Source organism: Gigantopelta aegis, chromosome 8 (assembly GCF_016097555.1).
Source record: "Gigantopelta aegis isolate Gae_Host chromosome 8, Gae_host_genome, whole genome shotgun sequence".
Classification (NCBI taxonomy): Eukaryota; Metazoa; Mollusca; class Gastropoda; order Neomphalida; family Peltospiridae; genus Gigantopelta; species Gigantopelta aegis.
In genome coordinates this window covers 44,677,124-44,696,676 of record NC_054706.1, presented here as the reverse complement: position 1 = coordinate 44,696,676, position 19,553 = coordinate 44,677,124, and the positions used below count along the sequence as shown (strand labels likewise).

The following is a 19,553-nucleotide window of genomic DNA, read 5'->3' as shown; positions in this document are numbered from 1 at the left end:
TTGTGTTAATGGAGTTAGGGGAGTTTGAAACCTTGTCCAATATGTTTTTTTTTAATATATGCAGAGAAACTACGTAGAAACCTCTCCCTACTATGACAGTTAGGATTTCTGCTAGAAGGTAAAACGAGTATGGCGCCATACTCACATTGTTTTGCAGATGTTTAGTTTTTTTAAGTTAACCGTTTGACAAAATTAATTACTCTTATCATTACTGTACAGACCAGTAGCCAATGAGGGGTGGGGGGGGGGGGGGGGGTCGACCCCTACTGGTGGCTTTTTTTTTCATTATGTCCCCAGACCCCCCTAAGCAACTCGTGTGAGGCACTTCGTGCTGCACCACAAGTCTAAAAATACCCCCTGCCCAAACCTTAAGTTATTTGAATGATGAGTCTTATATGAATGTATTAACAAAAACACAAATAATGTCAATATTTTAATAACAGTTTTGATAGTAATCTATTTGAGGCAAAATAGGATCCACAATAACAGTTACAATGAATTTGGAAAGTTAATCAAGTATAACTGATCACATCCGTCAGAAAACATTCATTGTAATCTCATAAAGACAACCCCAGTCCAGAAAGTCAGTAGATGGAAAGTCTTTCTAGGAATAAATCAATTAAAATGTGCAATTCATTTTCCCTGACTTTGAATTGAAACCTTGATTTTCCAGGTTTTTCTGGCTTGAATTTTAAAATAAAAAACATTATTTTGAGGACAAAGTACCATTAATTTACATTCAATACTGTCATACACCCAGTTCTTTATTAGTTTAATTAAAATCGACTTACCATGATAGGTGCTGTAAGGCATATATTTTATTACAATACAACAGACAACCAAACATTAAGAATGATCATTTTTAATATTAGACTGTCACTCCCCAAAAGGAGGCCGTTTTCATATACATGTAAGGGTCTTCTTTTGTCCTATTTGGAGCAAATTATTGAAGATAGAACTAATTTGCTGAGATAAAAAGCTGTATAATATGTACAGCATTGGGCCTGATAGGAATAATTACTAAATTACACTGTGTAACACAAGTTTGAATCATTGTTTTAGGTTTAAAACTACATGCAATAGCAAGTGTTCCAAATGGGACAAAAAGAACTTATATGAAATGGCCCAAGACAGGAGGACCGACACTCAACCGTTTTGGGAAGTCTAGACCTGCACAAGGCAAAGCTTCATGGATTAATATGTTCATAGATTGTTGTAATGGCACTCACTGATGAATCACTGTGAAAAAAGAAACCTCTATGATATAAGGTTAACAAAATATAAGCACATCCTGCCATATTGATGGTACCTGCCATGAGCACAGCCAATAGTAAAAGCTGTCATACCCTATAGATTACCTGGGGTCTAATTCACTAAACTCTCACAAATTTGCGATCTACAGTGCAGTGGCAGTGCAGTGCAAAAGTTCTTACAAGGATTGTGCAATGTCGCTTAAGATAGTTTTGTGAATTAGGCCCTTCTGTATTTTGTGGGATTATATATATTTATGTATGTACTGTCTTTTTGTATGACAAACACGAATTATTTGGTTTTAAATTTCATTTTGCTGAACAAGTATGGTGTTTGAAATACTTTAAAACAAAGGTATACAAACAACTCACATGACATGATGCTGATGTTGATAAACTGTTGGGTGATGTAATCATTTAAATAAACTATAACTGTCAAATTAAATGTCTTGCCTATCATAAACTGATTCAGTGAAAAATTAAATAATTTGTGATGTAGCAAAAAAAATTACTTAAAAAAAACCTTTATTTTAATGCTATTAATTTTGTTTCAATAAAAAAAATAATGTGCAATGAGATGAACATTCATATATGCAACTAGCACCAAGTTTTATCGATCTACAACTTATAGGTCGTGACAGACACAAAAATTTAACCTTGGAGCTAAATGCAAGTTAATGCTGTCGGCATTGCCATCGGAAAACTAATACCTATATCTCATCATTTGACTGTCAGGTGAGACAAAAATAAATTGGTTATTTTAATATTTATATCATATTGGAACCACACTCTTAATCTGCAGAACTATATAATGAACACAAATCTCATGGTAAAAACAACATAAAATCCCCCTGAATGTTTGTCCAATTTTTTCTCATTGTTTTTCACTTGATTATTACTTTTCACAGATGTTCATGAACATTTTGAATTATTAATTAACCTCCATGGGTTGAATGGCAGGTTCCAGTTCAGACAGAACAAGTCGAAGAGGTTTTGATTTTCCAACTTTGTCACATTCTTCACAAACAATCTCTGCTAGCATTTTACTGAATGTTGTTTTCCATCTCTCTGAATCCCCTTCCTCAACTCCATACAACTCAACTGGGAATGAAAACCTCAACACTTGCATTTCATGTAACCTAGCTAAAGTATGTGTTAAATTCTTCCCATCTTCCAAAGAAACAATATTGTCTGCATAGTTTAAATACAGGAGGGCCTCGAGCTGTGAAAAGCAGTCTTGCAGCTGACGTAAATGACTGTCTGAAAGACCACACTCTTGCAGTTCCAAAATGTTCAAATTTGACGCACAGGAGGTTAAAAGGTGACAGAGATTCCGTGCTGCTGGTCCCAGATTGTTTTCACTCAAGATGAGTTCTCTGAGGCCAGCCGTATGATGAGACAGTGACAGATACGTTATGTCGGAAACTGTTAAAGTGCAGCCAGCCAGTCGGAGATACTGCAATGGCTGGTGGATGTCGGCCAATATTCGACGGAGCTTGGTTTTGATTCTGCTGTTGCTCAGATCTAGACGGATTAGATTGCGCAAGCTCCCAAAGACATCTGCAGCAGCTAGACATGTGATCTCGCTATCCCAGAAGTAGATGCAATTGCAGGAGAGATCCAGAGCAGTGAGATTAGTGAGGGTTTTCAGAACCGGCGCCAGTTTTACAAACTCGTCACGATTCAGTGAGTTGTATTTGACTTGCAATCCAAGAAGATGCTAGAAAAGGTAACAGAATAATTGGTTACACACCATTATTAATTACTCCATGCAGTTCAATACAATTTCGATAGAAGAATATATTCTGTGAAAAATACAACAGTTCAATACAATTTCCATAGCAGAATATATTCTGTAAAAAAATACAACACTATTGAGTGGGTCATGTGATTATTAATTTTAGGGAGTGCTCTCACCTGACAAGTACTGTGTAAAAAATCAACATAGGTCGACCACAAATGTTTTCAGTTAACAGCCCTAATGCTTGAAGACCATCTTGTGTTGCTGTTATACAAGTGACACTATACCACATGCACAGTTGTTATCAGTTAATACTATATATAACATGTAGCTTCAAACTACAGAGGTCAGCCTACGTATGATCATCAAAGAAAGATGTCAAAAAGCATATCGGAATTTTGTAGTATTTTTTTTTATGAGGAACTATTTCCTAAACCGGACTATATTAAGCTGCTATGTACAAGTAACGAAATGAAAAATGGTGGTGTGTTGCCAATTCAGAAATTAAAAATAAATATAAAAATCCATTCTAGATAATAACAGAATAGTTAGAAAAGTACATATATAAAAATATAGTTTGATGACAAATGAAAATTATTAGACAAGGAATGTCACATTTACCAAATTTTACACATTTTAAACTACTAGTAATGGCTTTTCGGCATCTGACATTATTTCGACACTTGGTCTGGAGACAGAGATAGGAAATCAGTTGTTGCCACATATCCTACTACTACTGAAAATCAAGGTGTTTTATGTGCACAAGTTAAAGTTTGTATTGTTTAACAACACCATTAGAGCACAATGAAAGTAATCCCACTGCCACCACATAGGCTACTCCTAGTGATAAAGCAGAAAGGGATCTTTTATATGCATTTCCCCATACCAGACAGGATAGAACATACTACAGCCTTTGATGTACCAGTCATGTGGCACTGGATGGGATATTAAAAAAACTCGGTTTATTGCAGGAAGTCAATTCTGCAATCCATTGCACCTCAGGTTTTAAAATGTCAGATTTTAGTACAGATTCAATCAGATTCATTTATACAAATGTGAAAAATTAAATTAATGTAACAAACCTCTGAGTCCAGTTGCTTCAGCAGAAGCCCAATGGCAGACTGACCGAGGCATGTTACACCAAGTCGCTGAATGCACAAGCGTAAATTCCTGTTCTCAAACGTGGACACCTTAAGAGCCTTGCACAGGGCAGAGTAGCAAGACCATGAAGTCACAAATGCATCAAGTTTTATAAGCAAACCTGCATCAAAAGAAACATAGTAAGGAAAATTACACTGGACAAAGAATTTGAAAAACTTTGCATGATTTAGAAAAGTAGGGAGTTACTGGGTCTTGAAGAGTAGGAGTTACTGGGTATCGAAAAGTAGGAGTTACTGGGTCTTGAAAAGTAGGAGTTACTGGGTACTGAAAAGTAGGAGTTAGCTGGGTCTTGAAAAGTAGGAGTTGCTGGGTCTTGAAGAGTAGGAGTTACTGGAACTTGAAGAGTAGGAGTTACTGGGTCTTTAAGAGTAGGAGTTACTGGGTATCAAAAAGTAGGAGTTACTGGGTATCGAAAAGTAGGAGTTACTGGGTCTTGAAAAGTAGGAGTTGCTGGGTCTTGAAGAGTAGGAGTTACTGGGTCTTGAAAAGTAGGAGTTACTGGGTCTTGAAAAGTAGGAGTTACTGGGTCTTTAAGAGTAGGAGTTACTGGGTCTTGAAAAGTAGGAGTTACTGGGTCTTTAAGAGTAAGGATTTACTGGGTCTTTAAGAGTAGGAGTTAGCTGGGTCTTGAAGAGTAGGAGTTACTGGGTCTTGAAGAGTAGGAGTTACTGGGTCTTTAAGAGTAGGAGTTACTTGGTCTTGAAAAGTAGGAGTTACTGGGTCTTTAAGAGTAGGAGTTACTGGGTCTTTAAGAGTAGGAGTTACTGGGTCTTTAAGAGTAAGGATTTACTGGGCCATGGAATGTAGGACTAATGGGTCTTGAAGAGTAGGGAGTTACTGGGCCATGGAATGTAGGACTAATGGGTCTTGAAGAGTAGGAGTTATTGGGTCATGAAGAGGTTGGAGTTACTGAGTAGGGCCTCCACGAGTCCAAAATATTGCAGATGAGTACTCGGGAGTCAAACTCGACCTGGACCAGAGTACCCGACACCTACACTAGATGATAATGAGACTAAACAATAAAGTAAAATAGCATTATGCATCTTAATTTGAGCGCGCACCGGCCTCAGTGGCGTTGTGGTTAGGCCATCGGTCTACAAGCTGGTAGGTACTGGGTTCGGATCCCAGTCGAGGCATGGGATTTTTAATCCAGATACCGACTCCAAACCCCGAGTGAGTGCTCCGCAAGGCTCAATGGGTAGGCAAGCCTTGAAATAAGTGGCCGGTCACTGTCCGGTACAAATTTGTAACTTGTTGGTAACAATGTCGATTGCGCCGGTCATCATGTCCTTAGCTCGCGTTGTAGTAAAAGCCGGTTGTTTTGGAGTCGAATACACTTAATGCACCGATAAAAAAAAAAAATTGATTACAAATGAAAAAACACAAATGTGTACCAGTGGGATTCGAACCGGTTCGCGGGGCACTTGACAGTCTAACACGAAGTTCATCTATAGTCCGTGTACCTGTTTAGTAGGATTTTTCATAGTCTCGATTTTGCGGGAACTTACATTGTGAAAAGTGATGTCATGCATATTAGTAATTGACCTTTCGTACTTAGTATATACTTCCTGTGGCGTTTTCGTTTAAAGTTTGCAATTCAAATTGCCTCGTGGTTAACAATTAAAGGATGTTGAACAAAATAACTCGAGTCTTTGCTGTAAAAGAACAGACAGGTACCGAAAATGACAAATCAACTGCCCCTGTTCCCAGTATCCGCGGCCTCCGATTAAATAATACAAATGCCTCTTTGTGGCTACAGTTTGAAGAAAACACCAAATGCGAGGTTACACTTATGATGTGCTCGCTCTGCCAAAAATTTCCAAAAGAAATGCAGTATAATTACGATTTTTTGGATGTGTGGATCAAAGGATCCACAAATCCGTGTATCAAATGCTAAAAATCACTTGGCAACCATAAATATAGAATATTACCACAAACAAGACACTGATGACATTGAAAAAAATGGATGAGTCTGAGTCAGATCATCATGAATCTGAAAGTGATAGTGATGACAGTTTCATGGGTTTCTTAAGCCCTATCCTAACTGGCCGCAAGCGATTATTGTCGCATCCTAACTGCACGTGCGCGACGCGACATATAAAGGCGTCGCACGCATGTGGTTAGGATACGACAATTGAAATCCATGATTTCTAAAATTATAGCTCACGTCACTCGGTCCGGTTAGGATACAGCTTTACCAGAGGACATACACATGTATATTAATGCATCATAGACTAGTAAGTATGTAACAATAATAAATGTCATCATTTGGTGACTATTGCCTTAATTGTGCATTGGTTATTTAGTAATTAAATATATCAATTATTATTTCATTTTTATTTACAATGTTTTGTGACAGGTACAACTTCTTTTATGTCGGGCACAAACTGATTGGTGCAGGACATTGTGTTGGGTACACCAATTTTTTTTATTTCAAGGCTTGGTAGGTGTAAACCACTTGCACCGACCAGTGATCCATAACTGGTTCAACAAAGGCCATGGTTTGTGCTATCCTGCCTGTGGGAAGTGCAAATAAAAGATCCCTTGCTGCTAATCGGAAAGAGTAGCCCATGTAGTGGCGACAGCGGGTTTCCTCTCAAACTCTGTGTGGTTATTAACCATATGTCTGACGCCATATAACCGTAAATAAAATGTGTTGAGTGCGTCGTTAAATAAAACATTTCTTTCTTAATTTGAGCGCTGAACATGGATGCTAAATCATGCTATTGTATTACATTCCACACTTTCGACTTTTGGTTTCCCTGTATGTCTCACAGCTCTATAATGTAACCAGTGGCAAGCATTTGGCAAAATGACAAATATAATTAAATGAGTGCTCTTCCTTGCACAGGGTACTTGAGTCCTGTGAATGAGTACTGTGGAGACTATTATTGGGTATTGAAAAGTTACTGGGTCATGAAAAGTAGGGAGTTACTGGGTCAATAAAAGTAAGGAGTTACTGGGTCAGGAAGAGAATGAGTTACTGGGTCTTGAAAAGTAGGGAGTTACTGGGTCAAGAAGAGAAGGGAGTTACTGGGTCAGGAAGAGTAGGGAGTTACTGGATCAAGAAAAGTAAAGAGTTATGGGTCTTGTACAATAAGGAGTTACTAGATTTTGGAAGAGTAGGCAGTTACTGGGTCTTGACAAGTAGGGAGTTACTGGGTCAGGAAGAGTAAGGAGTTATTGGATCTGGAAGAGAAAGGAGTTACTGGGTCTTGAAGAGTAGAAAATTACATGAGCTACATGTCACATTTTGGGGTATTACTAAAAGTCTAGAATTCTGAAGTTTTCATCCATAAAAACGAATGGATCCACCCCGAAAGAAAAGACACCTCTGCAAACAGGCTAACTACAACTATGAGGCATCTAGTGAGAGAAGAAACACTGCCAACAGCCATGAAGCGCATTTGTTGGTGACTGAGCCTATGTAATTCATTCAAGTGGTCAATAGTAAAGGAAGTGTACTTACTGGTAAAGATGAAAGTACTTCCATATTATGATATAAAATAAAAATATTTTTTAGGTGTGCAATTTTTCTAAATTCTTGTTACTCTAAAGTGAATTTATGCAAGGCTGTTCACTTGCCTAACAAAACCAGGCCATATCAAGTGTGACAAAATTCAGGGGGAAAGATGGCACCCAAACAGAATTGGTTTGACACAATGGGCACCTTTAAACTAAAAATACAATTTTTTGTATTGTTGTTGGGGGTGGGGGATATCCCACAATCTTCCTTTATGCAAACTATTATCTTAGCTATCAATCATAATATAATAAAAATCCTTTAAGGCCTCAATTCACACCATACAAACCGTACTAACATGAATCCTGTGGTAGAACATAACTGATGTTATGAAAGTCATAGGACTGAGAGGACCTAGCCGAATACTCCATCACCTTGTTGATTCGTTCCACCAGTGCCTGCTCGCTGTGTGCTAGCATGCAGCTACTTGTGATATACTCCAGCATAACTTCAGCTGGAACACACAAAAAATACAGTTAACAGCAAGGCAGGGTCAGGCAGGGCCTGGAACATGTATAACATGTTTGTTTACAGTATTACTGTACAGGTAACAGCAAGGTAGGGTCAGGCAGGCCTGGAACACGTATAACATGTTTGTTTACAGTATTACTGTACAGGTAACAGCAAGGTAGGGTCAGGCAGGCCTGGAACACGTATAACATGTTTGTTTACAGTATTACTGTACAGGTAACAGCAAGGTAGGGTCAGGCAGGCCTGGAACACGTATAACATGTTTGTTTACAGTATTACTGTACAGGTAACAGCAAGGTAGGGTCAGGCAGGGCCTGGAACATGTATAACATGTTTGTTTACAGTATTACTATACAGTCAGGTAACAGTAAGGTAGGGTCAGGTGGGGCCTGGAATAATATTAACATGGTTGTTTACAGTATTGCTCAACAAAAACAGTTTGTATTGTTTAACAACACCACTAGAGCACACTGATTTTTTTTTAAATAATTTTATTGTCCCCAGAATATAAAAAGGCAGTGTCAGGGTTGGGGTGCCCTGAGCTCACTGTCTCACAATATTTTTTAAATTTCATATGATATACACAGTTTTATATACATACATATAAATGGCAAAATATATACACACGAATAGATAAAATCCATGTATATTGTTGTTGTTGATATTTTGTTTGGGTTTTTTTATTAATTTTTTTTTTTTAAATTATTATTTTCTGGGTCCAAGAAGGAAAAAAAGAAGAAAAAGGAGATGTTATGTACGGAATTAGTATTGATACAAGAAAGTATTATAAAAAGATGTGTGAAGGAGTATAAAGTGGGAAGAAGGTATTTTAGAAATAAATATATCTCAATATTTGATAGATTTAATAAATTTTTATGATGTTTGAAATAAATTATACCACTGCTCCCATATTGTCTTGAAATCTTCATAATTACCATTTTTATATAAGATACATTTTTCAGTTTCCAACTTTTCTTTAATTATAGTTTTTAAGGCAGAGAAGTTTAATTTTTGTTTTTGTATTTTCATGGAATAAATATAATATTTTATGTTAATAATTAACCAATTTATTGCATATGTATTTTTTTTTTTAAGCAGACCCAAAATGGCAATATGTTTATCTATAATTATGCACTCTTCTATAGTATTGAATATCCAGTTTGTAATATCTTTCCAAAATTCTTTAACATAGCAACACTCACAAAATAAATGTTCAATTGTCTCTGGCATATGATTACAAAAAGTACATTTATTTGAATTAATATAATGTATTGTATATAGAAATGTGTTAGTAGCGAGAAATCTGTGTAGAATTTTATATTGAAACCAACGTAAAGTTGTATCTCTAACGCATTTAAATGGTATATTGTAAAATATATTCCATTCTGCTGGTTAATAACAAAAACCTTTATTTTTATATTTTAATTGAGACTTTGGAATGGTTTTTGTGTAGCATAACAATTTATATATTTCTCTACATCCCGTTTTGTCTTTAAGAAGTTGTTTTAGCTTGTGGGGGTAGACTGGTTTTTCGTTTATAATTGACTTGTTTATTTCATCAATATGTTTTCCATATATTCCTATGAAACATTTCACTGCATTAATTAAAGAAGCATACTCTAGAAAATTAGTTTTTATATTAAATTTTGCAATAAAATCGCATAGATTTAGAAATCCTCCATCAGTATTAACTAACTCACTAATGAAACAAACTCCATTTTCTGCATATTTTTTATAAAAAATAGGCTTCTTATTTATTAATATTTTACTGTTAAACCAAATGTTTATACCAGCTATATCGTTTTCATTTTCTATTGGTTGTTTACAATGGATGTTTCGCCAGCTGTCTAGAACATCTTCCCAAAAAGGGTTAGTCATATTTTTTTTTTTTAAATTAATAAAATGATCACCATATATAATTAGTTCTTTGGTCGATATACCTGTAACTGACGAGAAGAGACATGCCAGTTTTGTGTTGTTTAAAAATAACCTTCTTATCCACCTTGACTTTAATGATGTTATAAACGTAGATAATTTAATCATTTTTAATAACCCCCCGTTTTTATGGTCCTGAATTATAACATCTCTTTTAATTTTGTCAGGTTTATTTTGCCAAATGAATTTGAAAAATCGCTTATTTAACTTTTCAACTAATTGTTCTGACGGGGATGGTAGTGAAATTATCAAATTTGTTATTTTTTGGTAATATTAGTGATTTTAACACTGTGAGTCTGCCTAATGGTGTAAGTTTACGGGCACTCCAAGCTTTTAATACAATTTCCATTTCTTCTATTTTTGGCTCGAAATTATCTTTAATAATATCTTGTAAATTTAAAGAGAAATTAATACCTAATAAAGTAAATTTAATTGAACACCATGCTAACTTCTATCTAGAATGATGAAACACTTCTTTTGAATATCTTTTCCTGCCTATCCATATTATCTTTGACTTTGAATAATTTAGCTTCAGACCAGATATTTTTGCAAAGAAATCCAGTGTAGTAAGTGTATTATACAGGGAATTTGGGGATCCATCCAAGATAAAGGTAGTGTCGTCGGCATATTGAGAAATCAGGAATTCTTCTCCCTCAATATTTATACCTTTGATTTCTTTATTATTACGTATTAAAATTGCAAGTATTTCCGCACTGTCACGGTACATGCTCTTAATTTGTTTCGCCTGTGGCGATTTTAATTGTGTTAGGGTGCCGTGTGCAGTTTATTGCCCGTAGCCCAGGTGGACAACTTGTTACGTAAGACTTCTGCGCGACCATCCTCGATCTGGCGTTCCAATATGCACTTAGCCCCGCTGTGGAGGCCATGTGGCGAGTAGTTACGTAATTCCTCTGCGAGTGCGGTTTCGACGACCGTGATTTTGGCGACGATGGCATCAGTAGTCTGACGATCAGAGAGAAATATACCGAGGTAGAATATGAGATGATACGTGAGGTGCCGCCCTGTTCCCCCCCAGGCCAATTCTGATTTTGGAATAAATAGCTAGAAGTTAGAGATATCGAGGAGAACGATTAGGAAGGCTCCGGAGGAACGTTAGTCCGTTTGGACTTTGGTAAATATCATTTCTGCTCTGTGTATAACCTTGATGTGATTGATGTGACTTAAATATTTTAATACTGTATTATACCAATATTCTTTAGACAGTGTCTTCGGTCATCTGACGAAGTAAATCGTAGACTTATTGTTCTAACATTACATGAGTATTTGGTAATATAAAGCTTAGCCAGTCATCCTAGAAGACCCTAGGTACACTGTAGGTTATTGTCTTTATTGTGATAAGTATTAATTCTGTGTTACAAGATTACTGGAAGAGTAGTTAGGGTTAATTAAAAATTAACCCGTTAGGAATAGAGCTGTAATTCCTTTATTAATTAAGTTCCCCAAGAAGCGTTCTAAATGATCACACGTTACTGAACGAGTAGTAAGGGTTAATTATAAATTAACCAGTTAGGAATGGTGTTGTAATTCCTTTATTAATTAACTTCTCCTGTAAGCGTTTCTCAATTATCACACGTGCGGGTGTGGTGTAACGGTGAAGTGATTCGCATATTGTGTAACTAGACACCCAGAGATTAACTAATTAAGTGATCAGTTCTGGGTTGTTATTATTGTTGTTATTAATTTTGCTACTACGGCTGTACATTTGTCAGCGTAGATTAATACAGATTCCAAAGTGTATTGTGTTTTTGTTGTGTTTTCTAGAGAACTAACGTGCTATATTATATATACTTTATATAAGATCGTATCTCTGATCATACCTAGAGACGAGCCATACTAGGTTTAACAGCCTGTTACAGAGAGATCTAATAGATATATAGTTAGGAGAGATATTTTGATAATCGTGTTTTATTCAGTTACGGGAATTATAGAATCCCCGTGACACGCACATATTACAAATATGTAAGGAGATAATGGGTCACCCTGCCTACAACCTCTATTTAATTTAAAACCTTCTGATAAGTGTCCATTTTGTATTACTGCTGAGACAGAATTTTTATAAAATGTTTTTATCCAGTTTTTAATAGAAGTCTTAAAATTAAAAATATCTAAAGCTTCTTGAATGAAAGACCATGATAGAGAATCAAAAGCTTTTTCAAAGTCTACTAATAGTAGTTGACCTGGTATATTTTGTGTTTCGGTATATTGCATAATGTCATATATTAAACGTATATTTTCGCCTATGTATCTCCCTTTTATAAATCCAGTTTGATCTTTTTCAATAATTTTATCTAAAATGTTTTTTTTATCCTGTTTGCAATACAGCCTGATGCTATTTTATAGGTGCAATTTAAAAGTGTTAACGGTCTCCAATTTTTAAGAAATTGCTTAGATTTATTTGGTTTTGGAATACATGTTATAATACCTAACTTTTGCACATTAGACATTTCTTCGATACTGTAACTGAAATTAATAGATCTAACTATAAAATATCCTAGGTCTATCCACTTTTTTTTTTTAAACTCAGCTGAGAAACCATCTGAACCCGGACTTTTGTCATTTTTCATACTTTTTAGATAAAATAAAATTTCTGTATACGTTAATTCTCCTTCTAATTTATTTGCATCGTCCTCTGATAATTTATCAAATTTGTATTCCTTAATTTTCTCTGCTATATTTTCATATTCCCCAACTTGTTTGGAATAAAGTTTTTCGTAAAACAGTTTGGTTTCTTTCAATATTTCTTTTTGATCTGTAGTAACTTTTGATTTATTAATTATCTGCTATTGGACGTCAAACATTTGGTAATTTTGACATAATTATATAGTCTTAGAAAGGAAACCCGCTACATTTTTCCATTAGTAGCAAGAGATTTTTTTATATGCATGCAGACAGGATAGCACATACATGTACTGGTCACAGCCTTTGATATACAAGCCATATTACTCAACAAAGTCAACAAGCCGTAGTCTACTTTTGATGATACATGTTAATAACGTTTCCTTTTCACATAAAATTATATTTAAGCTTCTGGGTACTAAAAATCTATAGGGTCAAATCGAGGAGTGGGTGGGGGGTGCATAGCAAGTGTTGCATTTGGTTTAATAACAAAAATTAGGGCACCAAGGCATGTTGGAGGGGCACCAAGGCACAACTGGTTGCAAGTGTGTTTGGTTACTAAAAATCCAGGTAAAAAATGTTTGCATATTGTTTTATCAAGAATAGCCAAGTGATTGACAAGTTATGAGCTTAACATCACAATTATCATGTTAATTGTTTTTTTCACCCAACTGACTGCTATTTTGATAGCTATCTGTTTACTTTTTATTTTTACTAAGAAACACATGCACTGTTTATGCTAAGTGATGGCACATTACAATTTCGATATTCTTAAGTTAATTATGCACAGAGTACATGTTTCTATATGAGTGACATAAATTAATATGTAGTTATTAATCACAAATAAATGTAACAATATAACACTTGCAACCAGGGTGTGAGCAGACGTGGCTTTCGGGGGATCGAAACACTCCTTGATCAAGCAAATTTAGGTTTTTTCTCAATACATTTTCTAAGGGAGCATATATCTCAATCCTCCCAATAAACCCTGCTCGCCAGTCTAGACCCCACTGCTAAAATTCCTGCACATACGCCTGGCAACTATGATAACACACCTATAAATTGTAATGTATCGGTACAACTTACCTGTTGGGTAACCAGTCAAATCAAGATATTTCAACTTGGACGTTGACGTCTTTTGTTGCAGCATGTGGATCACTCCATGTGCCAAGTTTGTGGTACACATCACACCTCTTCTCACAATGTTTGATAAATATTCAGAATCGTACAGTGGCAAAATCGAGGAAAAAATACTTGGAACAAGATTTTTCAATGACAGTGTCTCAGCTGACCAATGAGAAATCAGCACATTTAATGCTCTATCTTTGTTACTTAGCAATGCTTCCTGGATCAGTGGAAGCAAAAGTGTGGTTGGCACTATAGATATAGCTTTTTTTGTCAGTGTGGAATCTCGAACAATGAAGTTTGAACAAATGTGTACTAGGGACGGAATGTTTTTGCTGGTTGAACCAATACAGCTGGCTTGGCCTATATACATGTATAAAAAAAAGACAATAAAAATGTTTAAAATTAAATATATTTTAAAAATTAGATTTTAATTAATGTTTTGTGTGTGTGCATGTGTAACTATAGTAGAGACCAATTAAGTTACAAAAGAAGAATCAAATATAGAGTTTAGTAAGATAAAATAATCAAGAAAATATATTTTCAACCTCCATGAGCTGATGACATTCTTCACTGTGGGGAGAGCATTACAGGTTTAAATATATACTGACCAATGTTTTTGAAAACAAACTGCACATTTTAAAATTTGTTACTGCCAGTTTTTTCTTTTTATGTCAAACCAGACTGAAATAACTGAGAAAATCATTTAAAATGAAGGCTGGTACGTATGAGGTACAATGTATGCATGGAGAAAGTAGACTACACAATACATATTATAATTGAAAAAAAAAGAAGAGGAATGGCACATGAGAAGAAATTAAACTGCATGTTCTGCTGTATACTCTCAATTGTAAAATATTAAAATGATGCTGAGATTGAAGCTTTAATAAAACACTTACCAAGTTTCTGTATTCGTACTGAATCTGGGTGAACACTTAAATCGAGGGGATACACGGCCCCCTTGTAATGGTCGTACCACAGCAGGTTCTTTGTGCTGTCCATCAGCCTTTTTGTCGAGACTCTACTGTAATAAATGAAATAAATCAACTAGTTACAATATTAAACCAAAAAAAATGAACTGTGCATGGCGTTGTTCAGGGAACATTTTCTTTAGTATCATGATGCAATATTCTATTAAAGTTTCAGAGACCAATACACAATTAAAATATGTTAAATAATTGTAGTATTTGGTAATCTATTTTAAATAGCATCTGTTGCTCTAATTAATTAATTAATTAATTAAATGTAGTGGTTGCTAATCAATTAGCAACTGTCATTCTAAACTAATCAACTTTTTGTTTCATGTTCCTTGCTATTATTACATAGCCAGGATTCAAACCATGTAACTGTAGGCCTACTTAATTCCTACAGTGTAACTAGTGTGGAAAGATCTCCATTTGCCATTGAGTCAGTGGAATGATTAAAAAAATGTCAATTAGATTTAACATTAAATGAATGATCTTAGGGGCGACACATAGCCCAGTGGTAAAGCACTATAGCCAGGGTTTCTGCCAGAAAGATTTTTTGGGGTATGGCGTTATGCAGTTGAGGTTTTAAAATGCGGGTGCCAAAGGAAATGAAATTTGGGATCCCTCAGACACATTTTCCTATCTCTGTTCACCTTGTTTTATATATTCCTTCCATATTGTGTCATGTATATATGAAAAGAATAGTTTTATAATGATTCAAAGCCAACATTAATCATACAGCAGTATTATTAATGTTTTCAAAAGGTCACCTAAAGATATTTAACCTGTAAATTTTGGGCATGGCGCCATACCCCAAAAATATTTTTGGGTATGACATTTTACCCGTTTTACCCTCTGGCAGACACCCTGATAGCTTGATGCATGGTCGGTTTGGGATCGATCCCCACCAGAGGGCCCATTGGGTGATTTCTCATTCCAGCCAGTGCACCACGACTGGTATATCAAAGGCTGTGGTATGTGCTATATCCTGTCTGTGGGATGGTGCATATAAAAGATCCCTTGCTACTAATGGAAAAAATGTCAAAATTACCAATAGAAAATGATTAATAAATCAATGTGCTCTAGTGGTGTCATTAAACAAAACAAAACTTATAGAATTATGTTGTGAAAGGAAAAGAATGTTTAACACCACCACTGGTCTAAATACGGCTAAATATCTGGTGTCTAATAATGTAACATATGGTTATTTTATCATTTGGTTGAGAAACAGAGAAAACATGTTCTCACCACAAAGGCTAAATAGTTCTACACCAAAAAGGAAAGAAAGAAGGAAGGAAATGTTTATTTAACGACGCACCCGACACGTTTTATTTACGGTTATATGGTGTCAGACATGTGGTTAAGGACCACACGGATACTGAGAGAAGAAACCCGCTGTCGCCACTTCATGGGCTACTCTTTTCGATTAGCAGCAAGGGATCTTTTATATGCACCATCCCACAGACAGGGTAGTACATACCACGGCCTTTGATATACCAGTTGTGGTGCACTGGCTGGAATGAGAAATAGCACAATGGGCCCATGCACCGACGAGGATCGATCCTAGACCGACCGCACACCAAGCGAGTGCTTTAGCACTGGGCTACGTCCTGCCACGGGAAAGAAAGAATGTTTTGTTTAACCGAACACTTGACACATTTTAAATATAGTTTATAAATGGCTAAAAGACCACAGATAATTATAGAGGAAACCCACTTCCACCACTCCAGGGGCTACTCTTTTTAATTAGCAGCAATTAAAGTATCTTTAAATGCACCATCCCACAGAATAGTACATAATTTGTTGCACCAGTTGTGATGGGCTGGCTGGAATGAGAAAAAGTAAGGTGATCTCATTATTGTTTCTTTCAAACTTATAGGAACTAGCTACAACAGGTTTTCCAATATACACTCTTGCAATGGTCACTTTAAGCTTAAGGCAAAACACCCAGTCATGAATATAGAATGCTGGTAAACTTGCCCAGGCTTTTTGCCATAAAATAATTTGAGCCAGTGTAATAAAAACAACACAGACCATAACCACTCCTATTAAATTAGGTGGTTATGGGTTTGAAACATTTTGAAACTGGATACTGCATTTTAGCCAATTTAACAAATTATAAACAGCAGTTCTCTTACTATCATCTAAATGTATCTAAAAATTAAAAAAATATAACCATTAGTTCCAAGATTTAGGGTAGTGTTTTCCCTAGCTTGTTTTAGCATGGTGCAGCACCATCTTGCCTTAATCAGCGCCATGCTGCCCTGAGTGTTTTCCCTAGCTTGTTTTAGCATGGTGCGGCACCATGCCTCAATAGTCTAGCACCATCTTGTGGTAATATTAGTGTTTTCCCTAGCTTGTTTTAGCATGGTGCGGCACCATGCCTCAATAGTCTAGCACCATCTTGCCTTAATCAGCGCCACGCTGCCCTGAGTGTTTTCCCTAGCTTGCTTTAGCATGGTGCGGCACCATGCATGCCTTAATAGTCTAGCACCATCTTGCCTTAATCAGCGCCATGCCTCAATAGTCTAGCACCATCTTGCCTTAATCAGCACCATGCCTCAATAGTCTAGCACCATCTTGCCTTAATCAGCGCCATGCTGCCCTGAGATTAAACAAGCCTTTTCAAGTAATTAATTCTAAAATTGCCTTTATAAAACACCCAAAAAGGTATTATTAATTAATAAAATAAGCCTTTTATATCTTTTTGCCATTCATTTATTAAAGCAAGCATATAAATTACATTAATGCTTATTTCAATTAATTTTTGTGTATTTTTAATGAAATACAAGTGCCCCGAAAATGGTGAAAATGCCCTAAAAGTGTTTGGTATACCATGTCTTGCCAAATTTCTAGGGAAATCACTATAGGGTACGTAATTTTACCCTTTGTACCCTCTGGCAAAAATTGTGTTGCCCCAGCGACTGGTCAACTCACCCCCAACAAGTTACGAACTTGTCCCAATTTTTTGTCAACTCACCCGATGATCTTATTAAAACTGGTCACATGTGCCTGTGCATGTGTACGTGGCCCCTTGTCCATGTGAATTTACCTTTTTTTAAATATTTTTTTAAGGTCAGTATGACCCGAATCTACTAACTAGAAACTTTGCTTGCCCCAGTCTCAAATCAATCCTGTACACTTTTCTGCACATGCAAGCACCTGTATTGGGTTGGCCCTAATATTGGTTAATTTGCATTTACAAACTTAAGGTATGGTATTACAATGAACTCCAAAGCCTACATGTACCTTAAAGTTGAGTCTGTAAACTTATATCCTGAATTATTTCTTTAATTAATGTACAACTGAGGTTGAAAACAGTCTCAACAGATGTCACTGTCATGGGGATCAACATTTTGTCACGGGCAAAAAAACCCATTATTTTATGAAACATATTAGTTTGAATCAATCATGTTTGGTCTGGCAGCTAGGTTTTGATTCAGGCCAGCTGAATTCTTAGCTTGCCAGATCAAATATCTAGCAAAAATATCAGCCAATTTTGCCCCCTGTAGTTTAACAGACATCCATTTTTAATGATATCATCACAATTATCTTTAGTAAAATGAGATTTGGGTGAGCTGACCGACCATATATGACCAAACACTATGTTGACAAAACACTGGGGTAAGTTTTTTAGACGAGTTGACTAAACAGTTTGGAGCAAGTTGACCAAATGCTGGGGTGAGTTAGATGGAGGCAAGATGGTTTTGGGGTGAGTTGACCTTCTTCAATATCCCGCAATATATATCCTCGAGTAACCGCGTGAACCGGCCTATTAACGGGCATTGTAATGTACGATCGATTTGATGAAATAATGTTTTACCATGTTCAATTTATTGTCAAAATCAACCAATAAATCCATGCCATTTTCTGTTGTGAAGAGATTAAATGCATGTCATAGTCTAATGTTGACATTCTTCAGCTACTCCCGTAAACCGGGCTATTGTTTTTCAAGAATGACGCGTGTTATGTGACGTCACCAACATTTTTATGCAATGAATCTGCAAAGCAGACGAGACTGACAATGACAGCGGTGTAAAACTGTTGTTTCACTTGTTTGTTTAGGTTTGTTTAATACTACACACCATTTAATATTATATAGTGTGCACACTACAGTGCAAAATGGCGATCGTGTATATATTTCACTGTGTATAAAAATATTTTCAATGTCTACTTGTCTTTTCCTTATTTGTGCAATTTGTTTTTGGAAAGGTTTTCTTAATTCAACAAAAGTACACATTAAGTCAATACTTTTCGGACTAGATTCAATCGTATGCAGATTCCTTAAAAACAAGTCAAACATAAATATACTGGTTTATGGGGTAGCTCGGCTCAGTTTTTCACGATAGTCACAAAGTTGCTGATATAGTGATGGGCGACCCACTTTACCCTGTGAATCCACCGGGGGGGGGGGGGGGGGGGGTATTTTAATTTTATACATCTAATATGATAAATTTCATGATCGTTATCGCATTTCTTTTCAAAATTAAACACTTGCAACTTCTTGAACTTGCAACATGCCAACAGCAAAAAAACCACCAAAAAACTTTATTATGGTCATAGGCTAATCAATCATGCCACAGTTTATAATTCAGTCTGAACATCTAACAACTAACCACTCAGTACATAAAACGGCATTTAGCTTTCACTTAAAAAAAGTTTAAATAAATCAAAATCCACACTACAATTTACCTAAATCATTTATGCCAAAAACCAGAAATGTGAAAACGTTTAGATCCGGA

At 35.9% G+C, this 19,553-nt stretch overlaps 1 protein-coding gene across 1 annotated transcript; it reads right to left on the bottom strand.

The window, feature by feature from the left end:
• Nucleotides 1-420: 420 nt before the first annotated feature.
• Nucleotides 421-19,543, bottom strand: LOC121378557 (leucine-rich repeat-containing protein 14-like). Its single transcript, XM_041506787.1, has 6 exons — nucleotides 19,504-19,543; nucleotides 14,743-14,867; nucleotides 13,805-14,206; nucleotides 7,974-8,129; nucleotides 4,074-4,252; nucleotides 421-2,970 (listed from the first exon to the last, which is right to left on the bottom strand). The coding sequence occupies exons 2-6, from the start codon at nucleotides 14,843-14,845 to the stop codon at nucleotides 2,182-2,184; spliced, it is 1,629 nt and encodes a 542-aa protein (XP_041362721.1). The 5' UTR covers nucleotides 14,846-14,867; nucleotides 19,504-19,543; the 3' UTR covers nucleotides 421-2,181.
• Between the last annotated feature and the right edge of the window lie 10 nt (nucleotides 19,544-19,553).

Coding starts and splice junctions, on each gene's coding strand:
- LOC121378557 (XM_041506787.1), bottom strand. CDS start 14,845: ATGGACAGCACAAAGAACCTGCTGTGGTACGACCATTACAAGGGGGCC. Junction 4,253..7,973: donor TGTTCTACCACAGGATTCAT/GTTAGTACGGTT, acceptor CTTTTGATGCAG/GTTTGCTTATAAAACTTGAT. Junction 2,971..4,073: donor TGAAGCAACTGGACTCAGAG/GTTTGTTACATT, acceptor TACCTTTTCTAG/CATCTTCTTGGATTGCAAGT.